Genomic DNA, 19,158 nt, shown 5'->3' with positions numbered 1-19,158 from the left:
TTCACCAAACCTGTGAGTTCATGACGTTGTGAGAGTTCAATATTGAGTATAGAAAAAGGGAACTGATGTGCATTTCAGCTAACATGCTTGTATCATCTTTATGTTCTGCTAACTCGTTCCAATTTTTATTATTATTTTTTAAATAGGTGAAATCTTTGCTGCGGCCTCCGAGGTCAGTAAGAGTCAGACAAGACCGAGTGAAGGAGAGCATTCCTACAACCAGACCCAGTGAAAAGATTGCCAGCCAGAATCTTGCACGGAAAACACAACACATCTCTTCATCAGGCTCCACTAGGCCTTCAGGCTCAAATTTGTCTTCAGACCCTTCTGAGAAGGAATGGAAACAAGTATGTGAAACCAAAGACAGACTGATTCCAAACCCCTCCTGCACAAAGCCAGCAAGTGCTCTTCTGTTCAGGCAGTATGTTTGAGTCTGAGGGAGCCATCTCTTAATAAGAAACCCATCACTGTTGGGAGCATACTAGCCAGCTATTATTTATTTGGATGCTTTTTGTAGACCTGATAAGAAAGGCTTGTGCTTCTATACAGTACAGTTTACCCAGTGTTTTCTTCAGCCATGACGAGGAGGAAACTGCTCAGTCTGAACTGTGTTTGCATGCCCTCATGTGGTTGGATCTGTTGGCACATACATAGTTGTCAGCTTAAATAGGTCAGACTTTGCAATTGTTTCCAATAGCGAGCACCTTTCTTTGGCTGTGGTTTTGGCAGCTAAATGCTGATTGTGTCCAAAAACACCCCAGCTCCTACAGGCTGATTGCTCAAGAGTGAATAGTTTTTGTCCTCTGGCATTTCATTTCCTCTTAAATATTAGAGGCAATATGGAGCTCTTGTCATACTGTAATAAATTGTGACAATTTGAAAAGCTTAATTGGCACAGCAGTTCAGAAGCTGAAATTGAGTTTTATGTTTCTTTTTCTGAGCTTCTCATCAGACAACTGCTTTAAGAGGCAGATAGTTTTCTTTAGCTTCTTGAGAAGCCTGTCTCTGAAAATGTGATTTCCCAGGAAACCTATCTGACCTATAAACTAACATAATGGGCACAAGTAATGCCCCCCAGATCTGACATTCCCCCAGCTAACCAAGCATCCACCTAGCCATGCACACAAAGGTGAAGTGGAATGTGTTAGTGTAAACCTTATCCAGTAAGGTTTAAACAAACACATTTTGCCTTCTAGAGCAAATTCCACAGACCAGAATTATTTGGTTAGATAACTTTAAACCATGATAATTCATCCTCATGAATCCTGACATAATAATGTAAAATCCTGTTTAGAAATGGAAGCTAACTTAAGACAATAAAGCCAAAGGCAACTCTTGTCATGTTTAGAGCAGGCACTCTCAAGCTTAGTTTAGGTAAAACGGCTGACCCATATGTTTATCAGGTCTGTGAAATAGAAAATACCCCTCAGCTACATGAGAAGAAGGCAGCTTTTGCTCTCTTTGAAGTACCCTAAGTACTATTCCTGATGTACCTACCTGGGTCTGGAAACCTCAGCTGTAAGGGAGATAGATACATTCCTGAAATGTTATTTCATCTGAAAAAAAAGTTCATCCAAAATCCAGGTAATGTTTCTTAAGAAAAGCAGAACTTTCAGTTCTAAAGGATGCCCTACTAAAAGGAAAAAAAGGCCAACTTGTTCACTCAGGTGCGTTTTCTCCCAGTACTTGCAACAGCCACAGCCTGTCATTCCTCACCTATTAAGTCTTCACTTGTTTGTGTATGCCATTTATAGATCCTTGACATTCTCTGGAGTGACCCAAGAAGCCAAAGGGGCTGTACACCAAACAAGAGTCGAGGAGGAGGTTGTTACTTTGGTCCTGATGTCACTGCCAAGCTGTTTAAAAAGTATAATCTGAAGATGCTCATCAGGTCTCATGAATTTAAGCCAGAAGGTTATGATATCAGTCACAACGGGAAGGTAAGATGCTTCCAATTAAAGTAGAATTCTTCTGTGAATTTCACAGGCACATCAACAGTATATTTGCCTGCAAAATGAGTGACTTCTTTAAAATGGGACTGGGGAAATTGTGTGCTAGTTAGAACAAATTACAGAGTTCTGACACAGTTCTTTACAGCTTCAGGAAGTTGAGACCGGCTTATTACTTGTGTGAAAACAAATGGACATCAACAAAATCCCTCAGGAGAGTTATGTGTAAATACAGTGCAAGAGATGCTTTAAGGCTCTAGAAGCCTTTTAATGTCCTAGTTTCTCTTCTGAGCCTGTTTTCTGACATGGCAGCCAGCAAGAATTCTGAAAACCAGGTCTCTCTTAGAATGAGGTTTCTGTTAAATAGCATGTTATACCACACTGCCTCTGAACTGAAGTCTTCCAGTGACAGGCCTAAAATACAGGCCTGGATATCTGATTCAGAAAGTGCAAGCTATTTGGTGAACAACGTAGTTATTGACCTCTGATTTTATACATAGATGCTTTATTTTGGAACCTGAATGTTTTTCTAAGATCAGTTTCAGAAATCAATCTCAAGAGTTGTTCCGGCCAATCCAGTTTCCTTGTTTCCTATGATCAGGTTATCACTATATTTTCTGCCTCTAACTATTATGAAGAGGGGAGCAACCGGGGAGCGTACATCAAACTGAATCCTGAACTGATTCCTCGGTTTGTACAGTATCAAGTCAGCGAGCACACACAGAGGCAGAATCTTCACAACAGGTAAAGTTGTGTGTTGTGTGCAGTGAGTGTGTACTCAGCATGTGAGTACTTGCGACAAACCTATAGCTTGAATAATTGAATAGGCATGATTTTCTTTGGGTTTCCTTGTAAATTTTACAATTTAAAAATTAATATAGATAGTAGACAAAACATGTTCTAAGTGCTCTAATTGGTTTCCTGAGAAGCTCCCAAAGGTAATTAGTCGCAGTAAGTGGTTAGAACAGACAACTGTTAGGGACCCATAAAGGGCTGGCGCCTGTCTGTCAGGTCTGCTTTAAGACTGCAGCATTAATCTGGACAAAGCCTGTTATGAACAGAGCCCAAAAAATTGATCGTGACAGCTCTGCCATGCCTAGCATTGTGGTCAGATTTACCAATGCAAAGCATCTTAGAATTACCTGCATAAATGTGATTATCTAATAAATGCAGATTATTCTCCCCCCCCCAGTGCTGTCTTGTAGGGTGACCCTAAACATAGTACATGTTAAAGGGTGTAAGAACTCGATTACAAATACTACAAAGCATAAAATGCTAGATTTAAATTTTTCAATTATATGTTCTGCATTTTTTCCCTCCTAGGGTGGGTACAATTGAATCATCTGCCTTAAAGTCCTTACGAGAGCAGATTTATGCTTACAAGCCTGAACTTAGTAGTGCTTTTGCACAGTATGACCTCAACAGCACAGGTAACACTACCTCTCTGTCCACTTGCCACCACGGGGAACACAATTTCCATCAGCATAGCAGGGGCAGAGGGGACAAACCCCATGGAGAGGGCTCCTGCCTGCCAGTGTAAGGCAGGAGGTGGTTGATCTTATGTTCTTCATGACCACAGAGGACAGGTGTTACCAGGTGCTTAGCCCCAGAAAACAACTTGAGGGGCTGAAGCTTTAAGTAGGAAGAAGAAAATGACTGAAACATATGGGCAAATTACGAAATAGTGTTTGTTGTTGGGCAGTTTGGGCAGGCAAATCCAGATCCAGAAGCTGAAAGGTAACCACCTTCACTCAGGAGTGTCCTCAGAAGCTATCAGATAGGGAACTGGGGTCTCAGGTGAGAGGTAACCAGTCTCCTTCTGAGTCTGGGAGGTATCTGAGGAAAGCTCACTAACTGGCTGTGCCCCTAGAAGACACATCTGAAAAAAGGTCAGTGGCAAACCAATACATGAACCTTTTATGTAGGACCAAGGAGTAGATGATTTCTAGCACAGATGCAACTTTTGCTTGTGATGGCTTCTCACTTGACTGAGTTGTTATCTGTGCCCGTAAAAGGACAATCAGTAAAAGGAAGGTACAGCTTCTTTGGCGACTGAACAATTTTTCAATGTTTTTTTCTGTCTTGTGGAGTTTTCAGCCACGTCTCTCTAGTTGCAGCTCAGCTCAAACCTGAAGTACACTTCGTGACATTATCTGGTTTTCTGAAAAGGTATTAAAACATGCTGGACATCATAATAGCATCAAAAAGTTGTTAAGGTCAGAAGAGATGTGAGGAAATGCCTAGTCCAACCTGCTGCCGACTGTTATGAGGGGTTTTATCCCAGTGTTACTGAGAAATCGTTTGTGTTTTGCAACCGTTTTTAGAAAGGGCAGAAGGCATGCTGGTGACTTGATGACTGCTGTGTCATGTACTGCCTGTAACCATGAACTGACCCCCTTCCGGCAGGCAGGATTTCTGTCCGTGACTGGGCTGCTGCAATGGAGTCTGTCCTACAGCTGGGACTGCCCTGGAGGATGCTGCGCTCTCAGTTAGTACAGATGACCCCAGATGGAGAAGTTGACTTCATGTCATGTTTTTATGATCTGAAAATAAGTCAACCTGTAAAGGAGGTAAGGATGAAAATGCCTCCTAGCAAGGCTTGGAGGAACAGCTTTTGGTGCGACTTGAGGCACATGACAGTTGTTTGGCCGATCAGGTAGACAGATACAGCTGAACAAGATGCTAAGCTTCCTTTTATAGTCCCTAGAGGGAAATAAGCACTGCAAGGGTGCAGATCATCATCATTCCCTGCTAAGGTAGATGCTTAAAATAGGTTGGGTGAATCACATGCTAGAACTGCTCCTTACTTTCTGTTGACTCTCAAGGGCATTTAGATAACGTAACTGAGGAGATGTGACAAATCCTTTGACTTTCAGCCCTCCCTCTTTGAAATGAGCTTTTCAAATGTGCTCCATAGCCAATTCAGGCACCTGTCACATTTGGGAGGGCGTTACATTTGTAGATGGCCTTTTAAAGTTTTAATGGCAGCTGAGGTCTCTTACAGAGTCCAGCTGTTACCAAGTGGTTGCACAGTGCTTTGGTACTTAGCCAGTGCCATCATTTTTCTAAGCAGCAGGATCCATTCACATATGTACAGCAAAACCTTTGTATGAGCTCATGGCATGCAGCATCTTCCCTACATGATCCACATTTCCACAAATAATTACAGAAGGTAGGAGGTGTGAAGGGCTCCTTCCCCCCCTGCCCTGCCATCTGAAAGTGCCAGATTTTAGCTGATTTTTCCTTGGGGCAAGGCACAAAGTATCATTCCAGGGAATTCAAGCATAAGGATTGTGGTTTATTTTGAACATTTGACAAGTTAAACTGGGAAGACAGAATTGGCTAATACATATTCTGTTGGTTAGATTAACTTGAACCAAAGTCTGAATTGCTTCCTGTATGTGATTTCAAACCCAGGTTCAGCCAGCTTTGGTGGAGACACTGTGCAGATACAGAAAGGATCTGGAGCTCATCTTTAATATAATTGACAAAGATCACTCAGGTAGGTCTAGGTAACCTCACTGTGCCAGTTCTAGGAACCCTGTACCAGTTATTTTCCCCACTGTGTTTCCTCCTCAAGACTTCCAAATACAGAGGAACCAGAGGTGATGTCATTTTTCTAGTTTAATGAAGACTAATTTAAGCAGTCAGGCTGTAACCATATGAGGGACAGTGCACACAGCCCAGCTTGAGAAAAAAATTCTCACAGAGCCCATCTCCAGTACTGGCATGGCTCTTTCCGGAGGCTTTTTCTCCTTTCCACTCTCAGTATCTCACATGTTCTCAAAACCACTGTTGAAAACATTGGATCATTACGTGAAGTAAAAATGTACTTCAGTTATGAAATCAAAACATATACCCAAGCCATGGTAGGCAGGTAACTTCTTTGCAGCAAAGGTGTGTGCATGCATGATTTTGTGAATGCAGAGAGGAGAAACAGCACTGGAGAAAACAACCTTCTGCCTGTCTCCTTTAGGTCTGATCTCCCTTGAGGAGTTTCGCCACACATGGAAACTCTTCACTTCTCACCTGGGCATTGATGTAACTGATGAATCCCTTGGCAAGTTAGTCCTCAGCATAGACTACAACAAAGATGGCTGCATTGACTTTAATGAGTTTTTAGGGGCCTTTCACGTGGTTCATAGACTAGAGAGAAAGGCAAACTCATGAAAAAGCAGATCTTGTGGGCTACCATAGCAGCTCACACTCCCATTGAAATCATAAGCAGTCCGGGAAACTGGCAATAAATGGGCTCAATATGGTACTCCTGGCCGTCACTGTGTAAGCATTTCTTTTGTTCCTTTTGGGTGACATACACCTCATAGTAATGAGACCAAGATGAAAACCCACTGCTTATGGTATTACTGTGTCACTGCCACATAAGTACCTTTACAACTTATCCTCCCCCTTGGTGGCATCTCCCCCATCAGTCTAAGCCATGAACACTGCCATGGGTGCACCTTCAGTCCCATGAGAAAAGAAACTTAGGCATTTTTCTGACAGCAGCCCTTAGCAATGGCTGAGAAAGAGCACTGGTGCCACAAGGAACATATCAGACCCTCCCTGGTGATACCACAGGCACAACAGCCCCAGAGAGGAAAACAAAGCAGAATCACCATACAGTTAATCGGTTTTGCTTTTAATCCTGCTCCTTGTGTGACACAGTGGAATTACAACATTCCAAGTCACTACCTACCTTCCTTCTTAGAGTTTACAGGCACAACTTGTAGGATCTTATCTGAATGGTGTTTACTCTTGCTCGAGGTTTCCTCTTGCCACTGGTTACCTTTCCCTTCATTTCTTGGCATTTGGAGCTAAGCAACAATCATAACTTGTCACCCCAACAGAGGCTAAACCCTCAGCATGCTCATGTCACCCATGACAGATCACTAAATAAACCTTTGGCTTCCACAGTAACATTTAAGTGTGGCCTCTTTTTGCCTATATTTTGGAATCCTACACACATCTGAATACAACACACTCTTCCTAAAGATGAACTGTACATCTTTAAAACAAAGAAATTAACAAGAACCCCAAGTAAACACATTTTGATACTCTTTTTTTTGATATTCTTGCATATAGTTAAGCATAAATGCTTTACCAAGTAAACTGATAAATTCTGAAACTGAGTGTTGGGAACACAGCAAGATGGAAGAGTCCAGCGCCCCCACCCCCCTCCTGGGCTGCCAGCCAATACTCCTGTTCTTACCAGTCCTATCCACCTGCCCAAAGAGGAGAGTGGAGAGATCTGGATCTCTTGCATGTCCCAGTTGGAAAGAAACACATGACATGAGATGAAGCGTGGCCAGGTCAGGCACTTTCTGAAAACAGCATTACCTAATTCAGCCTTAGTACATCCAGTGTGCCCAAAGTGCTTTTTGGTAGGGAAAGGTTCCAGCCCAGCCCGTCTTTAGATTTTCATGGTGCAAGACAGGCTAGGCTTTATTTAATCACAGTCCGGAAAGTACAAAACAAAGCACCCATCCCAGTTCATCATCCCAGGATGTAACAGCAGCCTAAACTGAGGGCACTGCTCTCTTCCTTACATCTTGCTGTCTACAGTAACTTGACAGATGAATGAACAAATATGCACACACATATTTCTACTGCCCAGGGGAGGGGAGAAAGAAGAATCTTCAATAGTGCAAACAAAATTTACAGTACATTTTAATGGTCGGTAGTACTGATTGTTCAATTTGAGCACACATTGACTGTGAGCTATGCTTCATGAGGGTCAGTCCCACCTTACTCCAGTGGAGCAACAAAAAAGGCTCCATCCCTGATAAACACCACCATGTGTGGTGGGATCTCACCTCCAACCCTGGTTTCCCTGGGACAAAGTAGAATGCGACAGTGCAGCCCTGCACTCTGCCTTTGCTACCAGCCCCTCCACTGTGTGCTCTGAGTCAGTCACAGTTACTATTGCAAGCAGTGCCCCTGACCAGCCCCAAGGCTGCCTGCAGGCCTGGCTGGCCACCCCCTGAGCTGCACAGGGGTTGGAACTAGATAATCTGTAAGGTCCTTTCCAACCCAAACCATTCTGTGATTCTATGAAACAGCTCAGGGCAGCAATGCAGCTCAGACTGGAAAGACGCAGTCTCAGATTGATCTGTTTTAATTCATTACTGCCCTTGATTCTGAGGCACAGGATGTTTCTGTTGGTCTTTGCCTCTTTTCCATAATGAGTTTCCAGCGACCTGAAGCTGGCTGTGTCATAGGCTGAGAAAGTTTGGGCTGTTCAGCCTGGAGAAGATGAGGCTGCGTGGAGACCTCATAGCAGCCTTCCAGTATCTGAAGGGGGCCTACAAGGATGCTGGGGAGGGACTATTCATCAGGGACTCTAGTGACAAGACAAGGGTAACGGGTTAAAACGTAAACAGGGAAAGTTTAGATTGGATATAAGGAAGAAATTCTTTACTGTGAGGGTGGTGAGGCACTGGAATGGGTTGCCCAGGGAGGCTGTGAATGCTCCATCCTTGGCGGTGTTCAAGGCCAGTTTGAATGAGGCCCACACTTTTCATGGTGGCTGACACAGGACAGGCCTCTCTCAGGGCATCCAGCCCAAGGGCCCCCAGGCCCCTGGGCTGCAAAACTCTCCTGCTCACTGAAAAATACCACAGAATCACCTCCTAAAGCCTCCCACACCTTTGCTCTCTTTAAGCCAGTGTCCAGCCGTTGCTACAAGCAGCAGTGATTCTGCAGAGGGACAGCAGGCAGGGTACCGTGGCTGTCAGGAGTGTAGCCTCCCCAGGACCGTGGCAAGTGAAGTTTACTTCCCTGCTTTTATCAAGGTATTTCAGATATCTGTATAAAACTCTTTTCCGCTCTCCCTGGAAAGATAGAATCACTCTGATCCTCTCTGCTGACAGGGTGGCAGTGCCAGCACACCTCCACACGGCTGAGGGAGGCTACAGCTACAGGTGCTTTCCAAAGCTGTCAGCTGGATGCATGCTGGCTGGTGGCACCTGAGGTACAGCAGGGTTTTCCCCTCCAGAAGAAGCCTACCTCTGTTGTCAGATTAAATGACCACAGAGCTACTTCCCTGCAGGACACACTTATTCTTCAGAAACTGGTTTCCAGTGGATAGATTCAAGGAGCAGGCACTAACACGGGTGATGTATGAAGGGAAATTTCCAGGCAGCCCAGCCCTAACTGCATGTGACAAGTGTGACTTCAAATTAAAACAAAAAAACGTAACTCCCCAAAAAAACGACAACAAACAAAAAAACCTCCAAAACCAAACAAAAGCCGCCACCAGAACAACAAACCCCACTCAAAAAAAAAACCAGAACCCAAACCAACCAACCAAAAAACAACAAACAAACAAACAAAAAAAAAAAAACAAAACAAAACAAAAAAAAAAAGAAGACAAACATCAAAGCCTTCCATAAACTCCAGCTGTGCCGGAAGGGTGGCAATTCTGCCATTCCTAACTCTGAGGCTATTTGCAAGGGAAAGGAGTGGGGGACTTGGAAAGGGTGCTCAAGTGGAAGACATTTATCTTGCTCCATTCAGAGGAAAGGATTACAGGCATAAAACTGTCTGTCACCTTGGAGAATCTGGAGACTTGAGATTTTGCCTCCAAAGCCTCAGGGATGCAGGGAAAGAAGCTGTTTGGCTCAGATTAAAGACAGATGCAGCTTCCTGAAAGAGGCCATCCTCTTAAATCAGAGGCTATTGTAAGACATCTGTCTCTGCTGGTGTTAGCACTGCATTGACTGGGTGCAAATGAGACGAGAATCAGAATAAATGTGTATTAGAAATATCACCTGGTTATTACAAGTTATTCATAGGCCTTCAATTTACATTTCCCTGGGTGTTTCATACTGTGCGTTAGTGATTCACAAAGATGTATGTGTACACGCAGCAGGAGAAAAATTAATGAATTCCATCACTTCCCTTATTTGGGAGACTTTATGCCTGAGCTACAGCTCCTTCTTTTTATTATGCCTTAGAATCTCCACAGTGTAATCTGTTTTCCCCTTGGCAGAATTCTCTAACTCTTGCTAATTTAATATGAATTACGTTGATGCACTTTGGGCAGAATAAGCCTCAGTATTTGTTATTTCCCACCCACCCCCCTAAACCCCGGCCAAATTCCACCTACCTGTCCCCTGCAGGGAGGCATGCACATAGCATGACAACCAGTGTGAAATGCTGAGGTAGTGCATGGCACACAAACATGCAGCCACTAAACCAGAAGTTCATGACAGGGAAAGAGGGAGAAGGATCTGCTGAGCCTTCCCTCCTGCACAAGGCATTGCTTATTGCATTGTACAGCCTGTGCTGGGCAGGAAATCATGTAAATAAATAATTATGGCTTTTGTTAGGTATGTCATGGTGCCATAGGCCCCGCTTGGAGCGCTGTCATAAAAAAAGTGGCAAATTCCTGTGGCTACGTCTTTCTCCAAGATACTACCAGTAGCTCCGAAGGATTTCTGAAAAGACAGCAAAGGAGGAGGGAATGTTAGGTGTGCATGCTTATTTACTTGGAAAAAACCCACCAAACTATGATTTTGCATTCGTGCTGAATACTGAAAGCAATTCTCCCTTCCCTCAGGAAAACCTTAATCAGGGTTATTATAGGACCCACACGACTTAACTGTATAAGTGGAAGTAAACGAGGAACATGTAACAGCCTAGATTTTTGTCTTTGTGGGGGGAATACTCACAAATTGGTAATTCTGATGCCTTGGTAAAGCCAAACCTCACTTCAGTCTACCCACTTACTTCAGAGCTTGTTAGCCACTATAATTTCACTCCCTTTGAATCTCCCACAACTCTTGAATTAGCTTTCTAAACATATTTCCAGAAGATACTTCAGTGATTTGGTCTGTCTTTGTAAGGGGAAGCATACCCTGGATTTGGAGAAGGCTGAGGCTCTTAATGACTTCTTTGCCTCAGTCCTCACTGGCAAATGCTCCAACCACACCACCAAAGTCTTGGAAGGCAGACACAGGGACTGCGAGAATGATGACCCTAGTCCCACTGCAGGAGAGGATCTGGTTTGAGATCATCTTAGGAACCTGAATGTGCACAAGTCCATGGGACCTGATGAAATCCAGCCACGGGTCCTTAAGGAGCTGGCGAATGAAGTTGCTAAGCCACTGGCCATCATATTTGAAAAATCATGGCAGTCAGGTGAAGTTCCTGACGACTGGAAAAAGGGAAATATAACCCCCATTTTCAAGAAGGGGAAAATGGATGACCCAGGGAATTACAGACCAGTCAGTCTCACCTCTGTGCCTGGCAAAATCTTGGAGCAGATTCTCCTGGAAGGCATGCTAAGGCACATGACAAACAAGGAGGTGGCTGGTGACAGCCAGCATGGCTTCACTAGGGGGAAATCCTGCCTGACCAATTTGGTGGCCTTCTATGATGGGGCTACGGAACTGATGGATAGGGGCAGAGCAGTTGACATCATCTACCTGGACTTGTGCAAAGCGTTCTACACTGTCCCACAGGACATCCTTGTCTCTAAATTGGAGAGACATCAATTTGATGGGTGGACCACTCGGTGGATAATGAACTGGCTGGATGGCCGCATGCAGAGTTGTGGGCAATGGGTCAATGTCCGGCTGGAGACCAGTAATGAGTGGTGTCCCTCAGGGATCAGTGTTGGGACTGGTCTTGTTCAACATCTTTGTCGGTGACATGGACAGTGGGATTGAGTGCGCCCTCAGCAAGTTTGCCGATGACACCAAGCTGTGTGGTTCGGTTGATAGATATGCTACAGGGAAGGGATGCCATCCAGAGGGGCCTTGACAAACTTGTGAGGTGGGCTGATGCCAACCTTACGAAGTTTAACCATGCCAAGTGCAAGGTCCTACACCTGGGTCAGAGCAATCCCAGGCACAGCTACAGGTTGGGCAGAGAAGAGATTCAGAGCAGCCCTGTGGAGAAGGACTTGGGGGTGTTGGTCGATGAGAAAATGAACATGAACTGGCTTCAGTATGCACTCGCAGCCCAGAAAACCAACTGTATCCTGGGCTGCATCAAGAGGAGCATGACCAGCAGGTCGAAGGAGGTGATCCTGCCATTCTATTCTGCTCTTGTGAGACCTCACTTGGAGTATTGTGTGCAGTTCTGGTGTCCTCAACATAAAAAGGACATGGAACTGTTGGAACAACTCTAGAGGAGGGCCACGAGGATGATCAGGGGACTGGAGCACCTCCCGTATGAAGACAGGCTGAGAAAGTTGGGGCTGTTCAGCCTGGGAAACAGAAGACTGCGTGGAGACCTCATAGCAGCCTTCCAGTATCTGAAGGGGGCCTATAAGGATGCTGGTGGGGGACTCTTCATTAGGGACTGTAGTGATAGGATAAGGGGTAATGGGTTCAAACTTAAACAGGGGAAGTTTAGATTGGATATAAGGAAGAAATTCCTTACTACGAGGGTGGTGAGGCACTGGAATGGGTTGCCCAAGGAAGTTGTGAATGCTCCATCCCTGGCGGTGTTCAAGGCCAGGCTGCACAGAGCCTTGGGTGACATGGTTTAGTGTGAGGTGTCCCTGCCCATGGCAGGGGGATTGGAACTATATGATCTTAAGGTCCTTTTCAACCCTAACTATTCTATGATTCTATAATATGGGTAACATCAAGCTCACCACACACATTAAAAAGGGAGCAGGGGACAATTTTCAAACACAGAGGCTTCACACCACTGCCCTGTGGACTCACCAGCTCCTGCAGAAAGAGGTCATTGGCCATGTGTACAATTCGGTCCACACAGATGATGCCCCCAATGCTGTTCACCTCAATGTCAGAGAGGAACGTGAGAACAAGGATGGCTTCCACCAGGAGCTGCCTGTACTCAGGCTGGGGTACATGGTTCAGCACTGACTCCACGTGCACAGCAAACTTGATTTCACACGGTGTCATCTAGCAAGTTTGAGTGGAAATGGAAAGAAAAACTGGTAAATCCCAAAGCCTGGCTCATCACACTCTGCAAGCACTTAAACACAGACTCCTCTTTGCACATAAGGGTAGGCTGACCAAAGCGAACAAAATGTTTGTGTGGCTTTAGCACTTACAGAAGCTTTTTGTGTTGCTAGGCCCTGCAAAGAGTTAAGCAACTTCCAGAAGACTCCTCCAGCCCTGCAACCCATCAAACACACTTTTTAGTTACATACAGGAAGGTGGATGCTTAGCTAGCAAATTAACTCTTTGCTCCTCATGCTGCGGTCTGACGCACTCTGCCTTGTAAGTATATTTCTGGCAGCAGGTTAGTTGCAAAGCCAAAAATCACTGCTGAGTTTTAAAAATAACCACCTGAATGCTTTTCCACACAGAGGTATAGCCGTATTGTCTGCAGAGCAGCTTCATTTGCACTGGCATTGCTCTATGGGTGAATGTGACAGGCTGCTGCCTTAGAAGGTTTGTCCTTGTTCCTTTAAATAGCAAAATTAGATACTGTCGAGGTCCGACAGGCTAAAAATATAAACCTATTTATCTACACAATAGGGATAAATAAAGATCTCCATTATGGGAAAAAAAAAAAAAAAAAAAAAAAGAAGTGTAAATTTGGCAGAAAATTCCAGTTTCTCTTGGCAGCTTTCACCACCATTCCTCAGACAAAAAGGAACCCAGAGACAAATCTGAGGGAACCAGACAGAAAACCAGTCTCAGGCACACAAGCACCACTTCTGCATTGATGGATTACTGTTCAAAGAGTTTGTTTCACAACTGTAAATTCAAAACTTGCCAGAGTGCCTAAAGACAGAGTGGCAATCCAACTAAGGAAAATAAATATGTAAGGAAATGTTATGGCAGATTTAAAGAGTCAAAGCTTTGGTTAGAAACAATCATTTTAAACTGATACTTACTTTTGAGACTGTGATGTCAAAATATACTGGCTGCTGTTACAGCATATTAAAAAGTGGCAAGCAAGGGGTCTGCTTTATTCTAGCAAGGCAGTGGTTTCCCCTCAGCTGGTCCGAAGGATGGCCATCAGCCACACTCTGTCAAGCACCGCTCTGTGAGCTCCCAGGGTCAGGGAAGGTGTGCGGAGAGCAGGTTAAGCAAAGGGGAAACTTGCCACAGACCCACTCCCAGGCCTGCCCAGCAGGAACGCAGTTGCAGAGCCCCGGGGAAGCGGGTGGAGGTTCTGGGGGAAGGGTCCGATCCTGTAACCTTCCTAAAACCAAGGATCTGCAAGAGCAGCCGCACTGCACCTTGCAATGTCAAACCAAACCTTTCAAGCAGGGGGCTAGAAAATCGTTGGCATTTTACTGTACCTCTCTGGTGGTTGAAGAAGGAAGGACATATCCATCAATAGACAGACCATGGCACTGAAACAACAACATTTTGACAAAGATCAGAAATTACAGTTCTTGCCAGTAAATCTGAGGCTTCTCTGTTCTAGGACAGTATGTGCCAACTTTCAGTTAAAAAACAAAAACAAACTAACCCCCCCAAAGAAAAACACGAACGAAACAACCCATAACCCCCAAACAAAACCAACAAAACCTGCTTAAAATATTATTTCACCTTTGCTGAAGGAAGTTATTATATAACCTGGCAAACATTAGAAATAGCCTGACATGACATTGTAGAGAACGTGCTGTGCTCCAGTCCAGCTACTGAAGGGGGCAAAAGTACTTGGAGAGCCACTACAGCAAGATGCACACAAAAGAGGGAAACAAATCAGTGAGAACATTCTGTGGGAAGTGATATAGAAATAAAAAGTAATGCAAAAGCATGACAACAGACCACTGAAGTGAGAACCTTTATTTTTCAGTTTCACTAAAACAACATCTAGGTAAGTGTTTCAGATCCAGGGCACCACATCTCAAGGATGTCAACATGTTGTGGTGCTTGGACATGGGCCAACAGTGGGGGAGAGGTGGGGTTAGAAATAACAAGTTGTACACGAGGGAAGAGTGACAAAATCTAACTGGTGAGAAGGCAGGCTGAGCAGTGACATATCTGGGTGCCTGAGGTACAAAAACGCACCCAGAAGAGAGAGGTTTTATGAATGCTCCAAAGAGTTTAAGAATGAAATTCTTAAGAAAGATATTCTTTACTGTTAGGGTGGTGAGGCACTGGAATGGGTTGCCCAGGGAAGTTGTGAATGCTCCATCCCTGGTGGTGTTCAAGGCCAGGTTGGATGAGGCCTTGGGTGGCACGGTTTAGTGTGAGGTGTCCCTGCCCATGGCAGGTGGGTTGGAACTAGATGATCTTAAGGTCCTTTCCAACCCTAACTGTTCTATGATTCTATGAAATACTGAAGATAAATAAGCACAACTGATTTCAGTAGCCAGAAAAAACATTCAGATACTCCCAGCTATTATATTAGCTCAGGACAGAAGTGATGCTCACTCTAGTGAAAGATCCCATTAGTAAATAGCCGCAGGGTCATATATGACTCATCTTGGCTGACATCAACACTAACAGCTTAAGGATAAGTGATTTCAGAAGGACAACCAAAATCAACCCAAGCACATCCTTCCCTCAAGTGTGGGCATGAACTGCTCAGTGCTGCAAGGTGCTCAGTGCTGGCTTTCATCCAGCACAGCAGAACTGGTGCATAATCACTCTGAAATGAGTAAAAACTTGTAATCCCTACCAAGTCCTTCCTTGAGAGCTGCTTCAACACATTTCCATGCCCCTGGTCTCCGAAGGGCTGGCAAGGACTTATTTTCACTTTAAAAAACCCAAACAAGAAGAAAACCCCTGTTAAGAATGCCATACAGCTCAGAAGGGCCAGCAAGAGACCTTGAGACATTCTGGAAGAGTCAGTAGTTTCCTACTTCATTCCTTGCAGCCCTTCTGAACTGGAGCGCAGGAACTGCACTGCATTGCAATGCCCCACAGCCCTGACCACAACTTGCATTAGGCCATGGGTGACGCAAAACAGACAGTGGTGGAACAGAATCATTCAGCTGAAATTCAAGCACCAGTGATTTCAGAGAAAAAATACACTTCCAAACAAACACGTGAACTTGTGTTAACAGAACCCTTCTATGCTTAAGAGACACACTCCTACTAGTGACTCTAGTTTCCACCAGTTTTCCAGCTGAAGACCAACTCCCAGCAACATGCCACCTCTGGACTACCATCTTCCCAAATTACCATACAGCTTGCTTGCTTCCCATCCTCCACAGCTGCCAGCTTACCTTCTGAAGAATTTTCCACACTTTCTCATAAAAGCCAACAGGAACCCTGTTAATAGCACCATCAAGCCTCCTTCTGCGCAGCCACTGCCCTTTTCTGTCACCCCAGCTCATGTCTCCACTGGAGCCAGCAGGAGAAACACTAGTGGGAGACGACGGAGTACTGCTCCTCTGTAACAAACATTAAAGCCTTGGTTAGTTGCCTTCTACCACCCCAAGTGCTACTCCTGGTGAATGTATCATTCTGTTACAATGCTAACTCAGAAGAAGGGAAAAAATACATGCTATCATATCATACAAAGTGATGGAGCAGGATTCAGCCCTTCCTCTCCCCTTCACAAGCTTCACTTCCCCAGTACTTCGATAATTTCTCAACAAAACAGGCAAGCAGTTCAACAAGACATGACCCAGTAAACTTCACTGCTTTGTTCAGCACAAGGCTTGACTATTTTAACAAGCATGAGATGGCTGTCAGGGCAGTGTCACTGGTGTGCAAGATGGTGGGATGTGCAGGGAGGCTGCACTCACTTGGATTACGGGCTCGGTGTTGTAAGAGAACCAAAGGGTCTGTGACTCCAGCAAGAGAGGTCCTCCATACAAAAAGTTCCATTCAAGTAAGCAGGTTAAAAACTAACTTAGTGTGGTCATGTAATCATCATGCCTGTCTCTCTCTAAGTATCAATCTTGTTACCTTTATTGTCACTACAGCTCTACTATTTTACTCTACCAGACTCTGGCATTGAATTAGGCAGTAAATCACCTTCAAAATTGTGGCACCACCACCAAATTCTTGTTCCCATTTCCACACTTTCAGTTTGCCTACTTTTTGCACTCCCGGAGACTGTGCTCTTCTGTTTCCATGTTCCTTTTTGCACACCTATTACTTTCAGCCCAGAAAGGACTTCACTGACAGCCCTGCATCAATTCTCATCATCTCTGAGTAAGAAACCACCTCAGTGTAAAGTACTGGGAAGGAGGAAAACAAACTGAAAACTGTATGTTTGCAAAGGGTACGCTCACTGATTCTGCACAGACGAGCTCTGCAGAAAGACCAGCAAGTAAGAACAGAACTGGTATCAGTGAGGCATAGGTGATATCCCCTTGATGTTTTGATGCTTGCCATTCTTTTCCACTGCACACTGGCCAAGACAGAACTTCCTCCATCCTGCTATGCAGAGCTAGAGGAGGCAGGTCAGCAGGGGGAGGTGATGCCAAAGCAAAGAAACCCATCTGCATACAATAATTAATCTGGCTACTCAGGTAGTTCAAAGAAGCAAAGGTCTCACTGAACAATTCTGTGCACCTGAACCAAACACAAAGCTGAAGCCTGCCTTTCTGCACTGGTATGTGAGAGATGGAACAGCACCCTGGCGGTTGTCAGGCCAGGCCATGGGGCTAGTGGTGCTCTGCAGCTGTGTATTTAGGACACTTGGGAGGTGTGTCATTGACAGCAAGTCTGGAGATACAGAGAGCCATGATCCACAACCACCTGTTCAAAGTGCACATGTAGCTGCAAACTTTCTAACTCTACATGACGGATTTGGAGCCTCAGACTTACTCTAAATTGTCAAGGTCTCTGTTGGTAAAATATTTAAACAATTGTCTTCCTTAACAGCAAGAGCTTAAGAAGAGCTACACTTCACTGCCTTCAAAGAAGATGACTTGCATGAGGAGATACCCATGACCATAAAACTCCTGTGTGAGCAACATGAAGCTATTGTGGGTTCCTTTCTGCTAGGAGACTGCCAGCATTTATCAGCGCTACATTACTTTTAAATACTGATGACACCTGTAACTTTACCCACCATCAAGTAGCTACATCTGCTACAGTGCTTTATCTGCTACAACTTAAGCTTCAGAAGAACTAAGTGGATCTAAATGCAAGGCTCAACTTCTATTAACAGATTAGTAATGAAAATTGGTTCCCAATGAAGATGGACAAGACAAAGAGGCAGGGTTTGAAAACAAGTTTTTACACAGGAGAGGTCACAGGAGATGTCTATGCCTAAGAGCCCTGCACACACACACAGGGTGAGGAGCAGAGGCAGAGCTGCAGATAGGGTTTTACCATGGAAGCAAACATGCTGCTGGCCATGGAGTGGCCCTCATGAAAGAGCTACAAAAGAAAACCAGACACCAACACGTAGACAGGCAGCTGGGACAGAACAGGAGGCAAACAAGGTTAAGTAACCCATATGTGTGAAGACAAGAAACAGGGGAATAAGCTTGGGTACTCAGAGGAAAGAAAGGTCACCTTGCTGCAGAAAGTCTGTGGGCTGCCAGCTGGGTGGGCAGCACTAAACAAACAGCTGCAAGGCAAAATTTCCGCTGATATGTGAATGCAGCACCTCAGAATTGCAGCATTTTTCTGTAACTGTCCACCCCAAACCGTGCTTCCTAATCCAATGTTAATGGTTCAGGCCAAGGCAAAGGCTTGATGTTCAGAGGTGTTACTACAGGTGCTTGAAAATGTTCCTTGTAACACAGAGTTGATTCCCCCACAGCCAAGATGACATTAAATTAGTACCTAGAGCATTATTCAGAGAATGCAGTGAGACGTGGCAGGAAGCAGCATGAATGGCAAGGTGAGGGAAATAAAAATAAAACCAGCCGACTCCTCTTCTGTGCAAAACGCCAGGTTTCCATCGAATGCAAAAGCAATGCAGGAACTGCATTTCCAACCTCAACAAAGGTCCGAATACTTCAGCTCAGGCCCACCTCTGTATTTAAAACAAAATAATGCTGCCACCTAGTGCCTAGTCCCTCTTCCTTCCTGGAAAGGCCTTCAAGTCAGGTACCTACCTTAGAGCAGCAAGCCCTGCTCAGACTGAAGCCCCAGAGTCACTTCAGGGCCAGTGGAAAGCAGCTACAGCTATCAGCACCTTCACAACCATACCATGACACTTGACCACGGCATGGCTCAAACACAGGTGCCTTTGCTTCACTGCCTTATCATGTCCTATGAAGAATCCTTTACAGACTTTTACTGTCACCATCAAATGATCCGTGCCAAGACCATGCAGAAATGCCACTCCTTTCTGAAGGCTTACTGAGCAAATATGTTTCATACAATCAAAGGAAAACATCAAAAACCTT

General features: G+C 44.7%; 2 protein-coding genes across 4 annotated transcripts in view; one reads left to right on the top strand and one right to left on the bottom strand.

Annotated features, from left to right (window-relative positions):
* PPEF1 (protein phosphatase with EF-hand domain 1) overlaps nucleotides 1–6,119 on the top strand; it is a gene marked incomplete at its 3' end in the record, with an annotated part of 32,239 nt that extends 26,120 nt beyond the window's left edge. The window contains exons 10-16 of the mRNA XM_080614078.1: nucleotides 147–347; nucleotides 1,755–1,940; nucleotides 2,551–2,693; nucleotides 3,273–3,379; nucleotides 4,356–4,519; nucleotides 5,367–5,451; nucleotides 5,926–6,119. Coding sequence (XP_080470204.1) covers nucleotides 147–347; nucleotides 1,755–1,940; nucleotides 2,551–2,693; nucleotides 3,273–3,379; nucleotides 4,356–4,519; nucleotides 5,367–5,451; nucleotides 5,926–6,119 — 1,080 coding nt within the window. The remainder of the gene's footprint in view (nucleotides 1–146; nucleotides 348–1,754; nucleotides 1,941–2,550; nucleotides 2,694–3,272; nucleotides 3,380–4,355; nucleotides 4,520–5,366; nucleotides 5,452–5,925) is intronic.
* Nucleotides 6,120–10,213: 4,094 nt separating this feature from the next.
* Nucleotides 10,214–19,158, bottom strand: part of PHKA2 (phosphorylase kinase regulatory subunit alpha 2) — a gene marked incomplete at its 3' end in the record, with an annotated part of 43,211 nt that continues 34,266 nt past the window's right edge. For 2 of the 3 annotated variants that reach the window (XM_080613604.1, XM_080613605.1), the window contains exons 28-32: nucleotides 18,131–18,178; nucleotides 16,066–16,233; nucleotides 14,185–14,238; nucleotides 12,629–12,829; nucleotides 10,214–10,387 (exon numbers count right to left, since the gene is read on the bottom strand). In XM_080613604.1, coding sequence (XP_080469730.1) covers nucleotides 10,214–10,387; nucleotides 12,629–12,829; nucleotides 14,185–14,238; nucleotides 16,066–16,233; nucleotides 18,131–18,178 — 645 coding nt within the window. The remainder of the gene's footprint in view (nucleotides 10,388–12,628; nucleotides 12,830–14,184; nucleotides 14,239–16,065; nucleotides 16,234–18,130; nucleotides 18,179–19,158) is intronic. The other variant, XM_080613606.1, reaches the window with a different exon arrangement.

This window comes from Psittacula echo, assembly GCF_963264785.1.
Source record: "Psittacula echo genome assembly, chromosome: 3".
Taxonomy (NCBI): domain Eukaryota; kingdom Metazoa; phylum Chordata; class Aves; order Psittaciformes; family Psittacidae; genus Psittacula; species Psittacula echo.
This window is presented reverse-complemented; position numbering and strand designations above follow the sequence as displayed.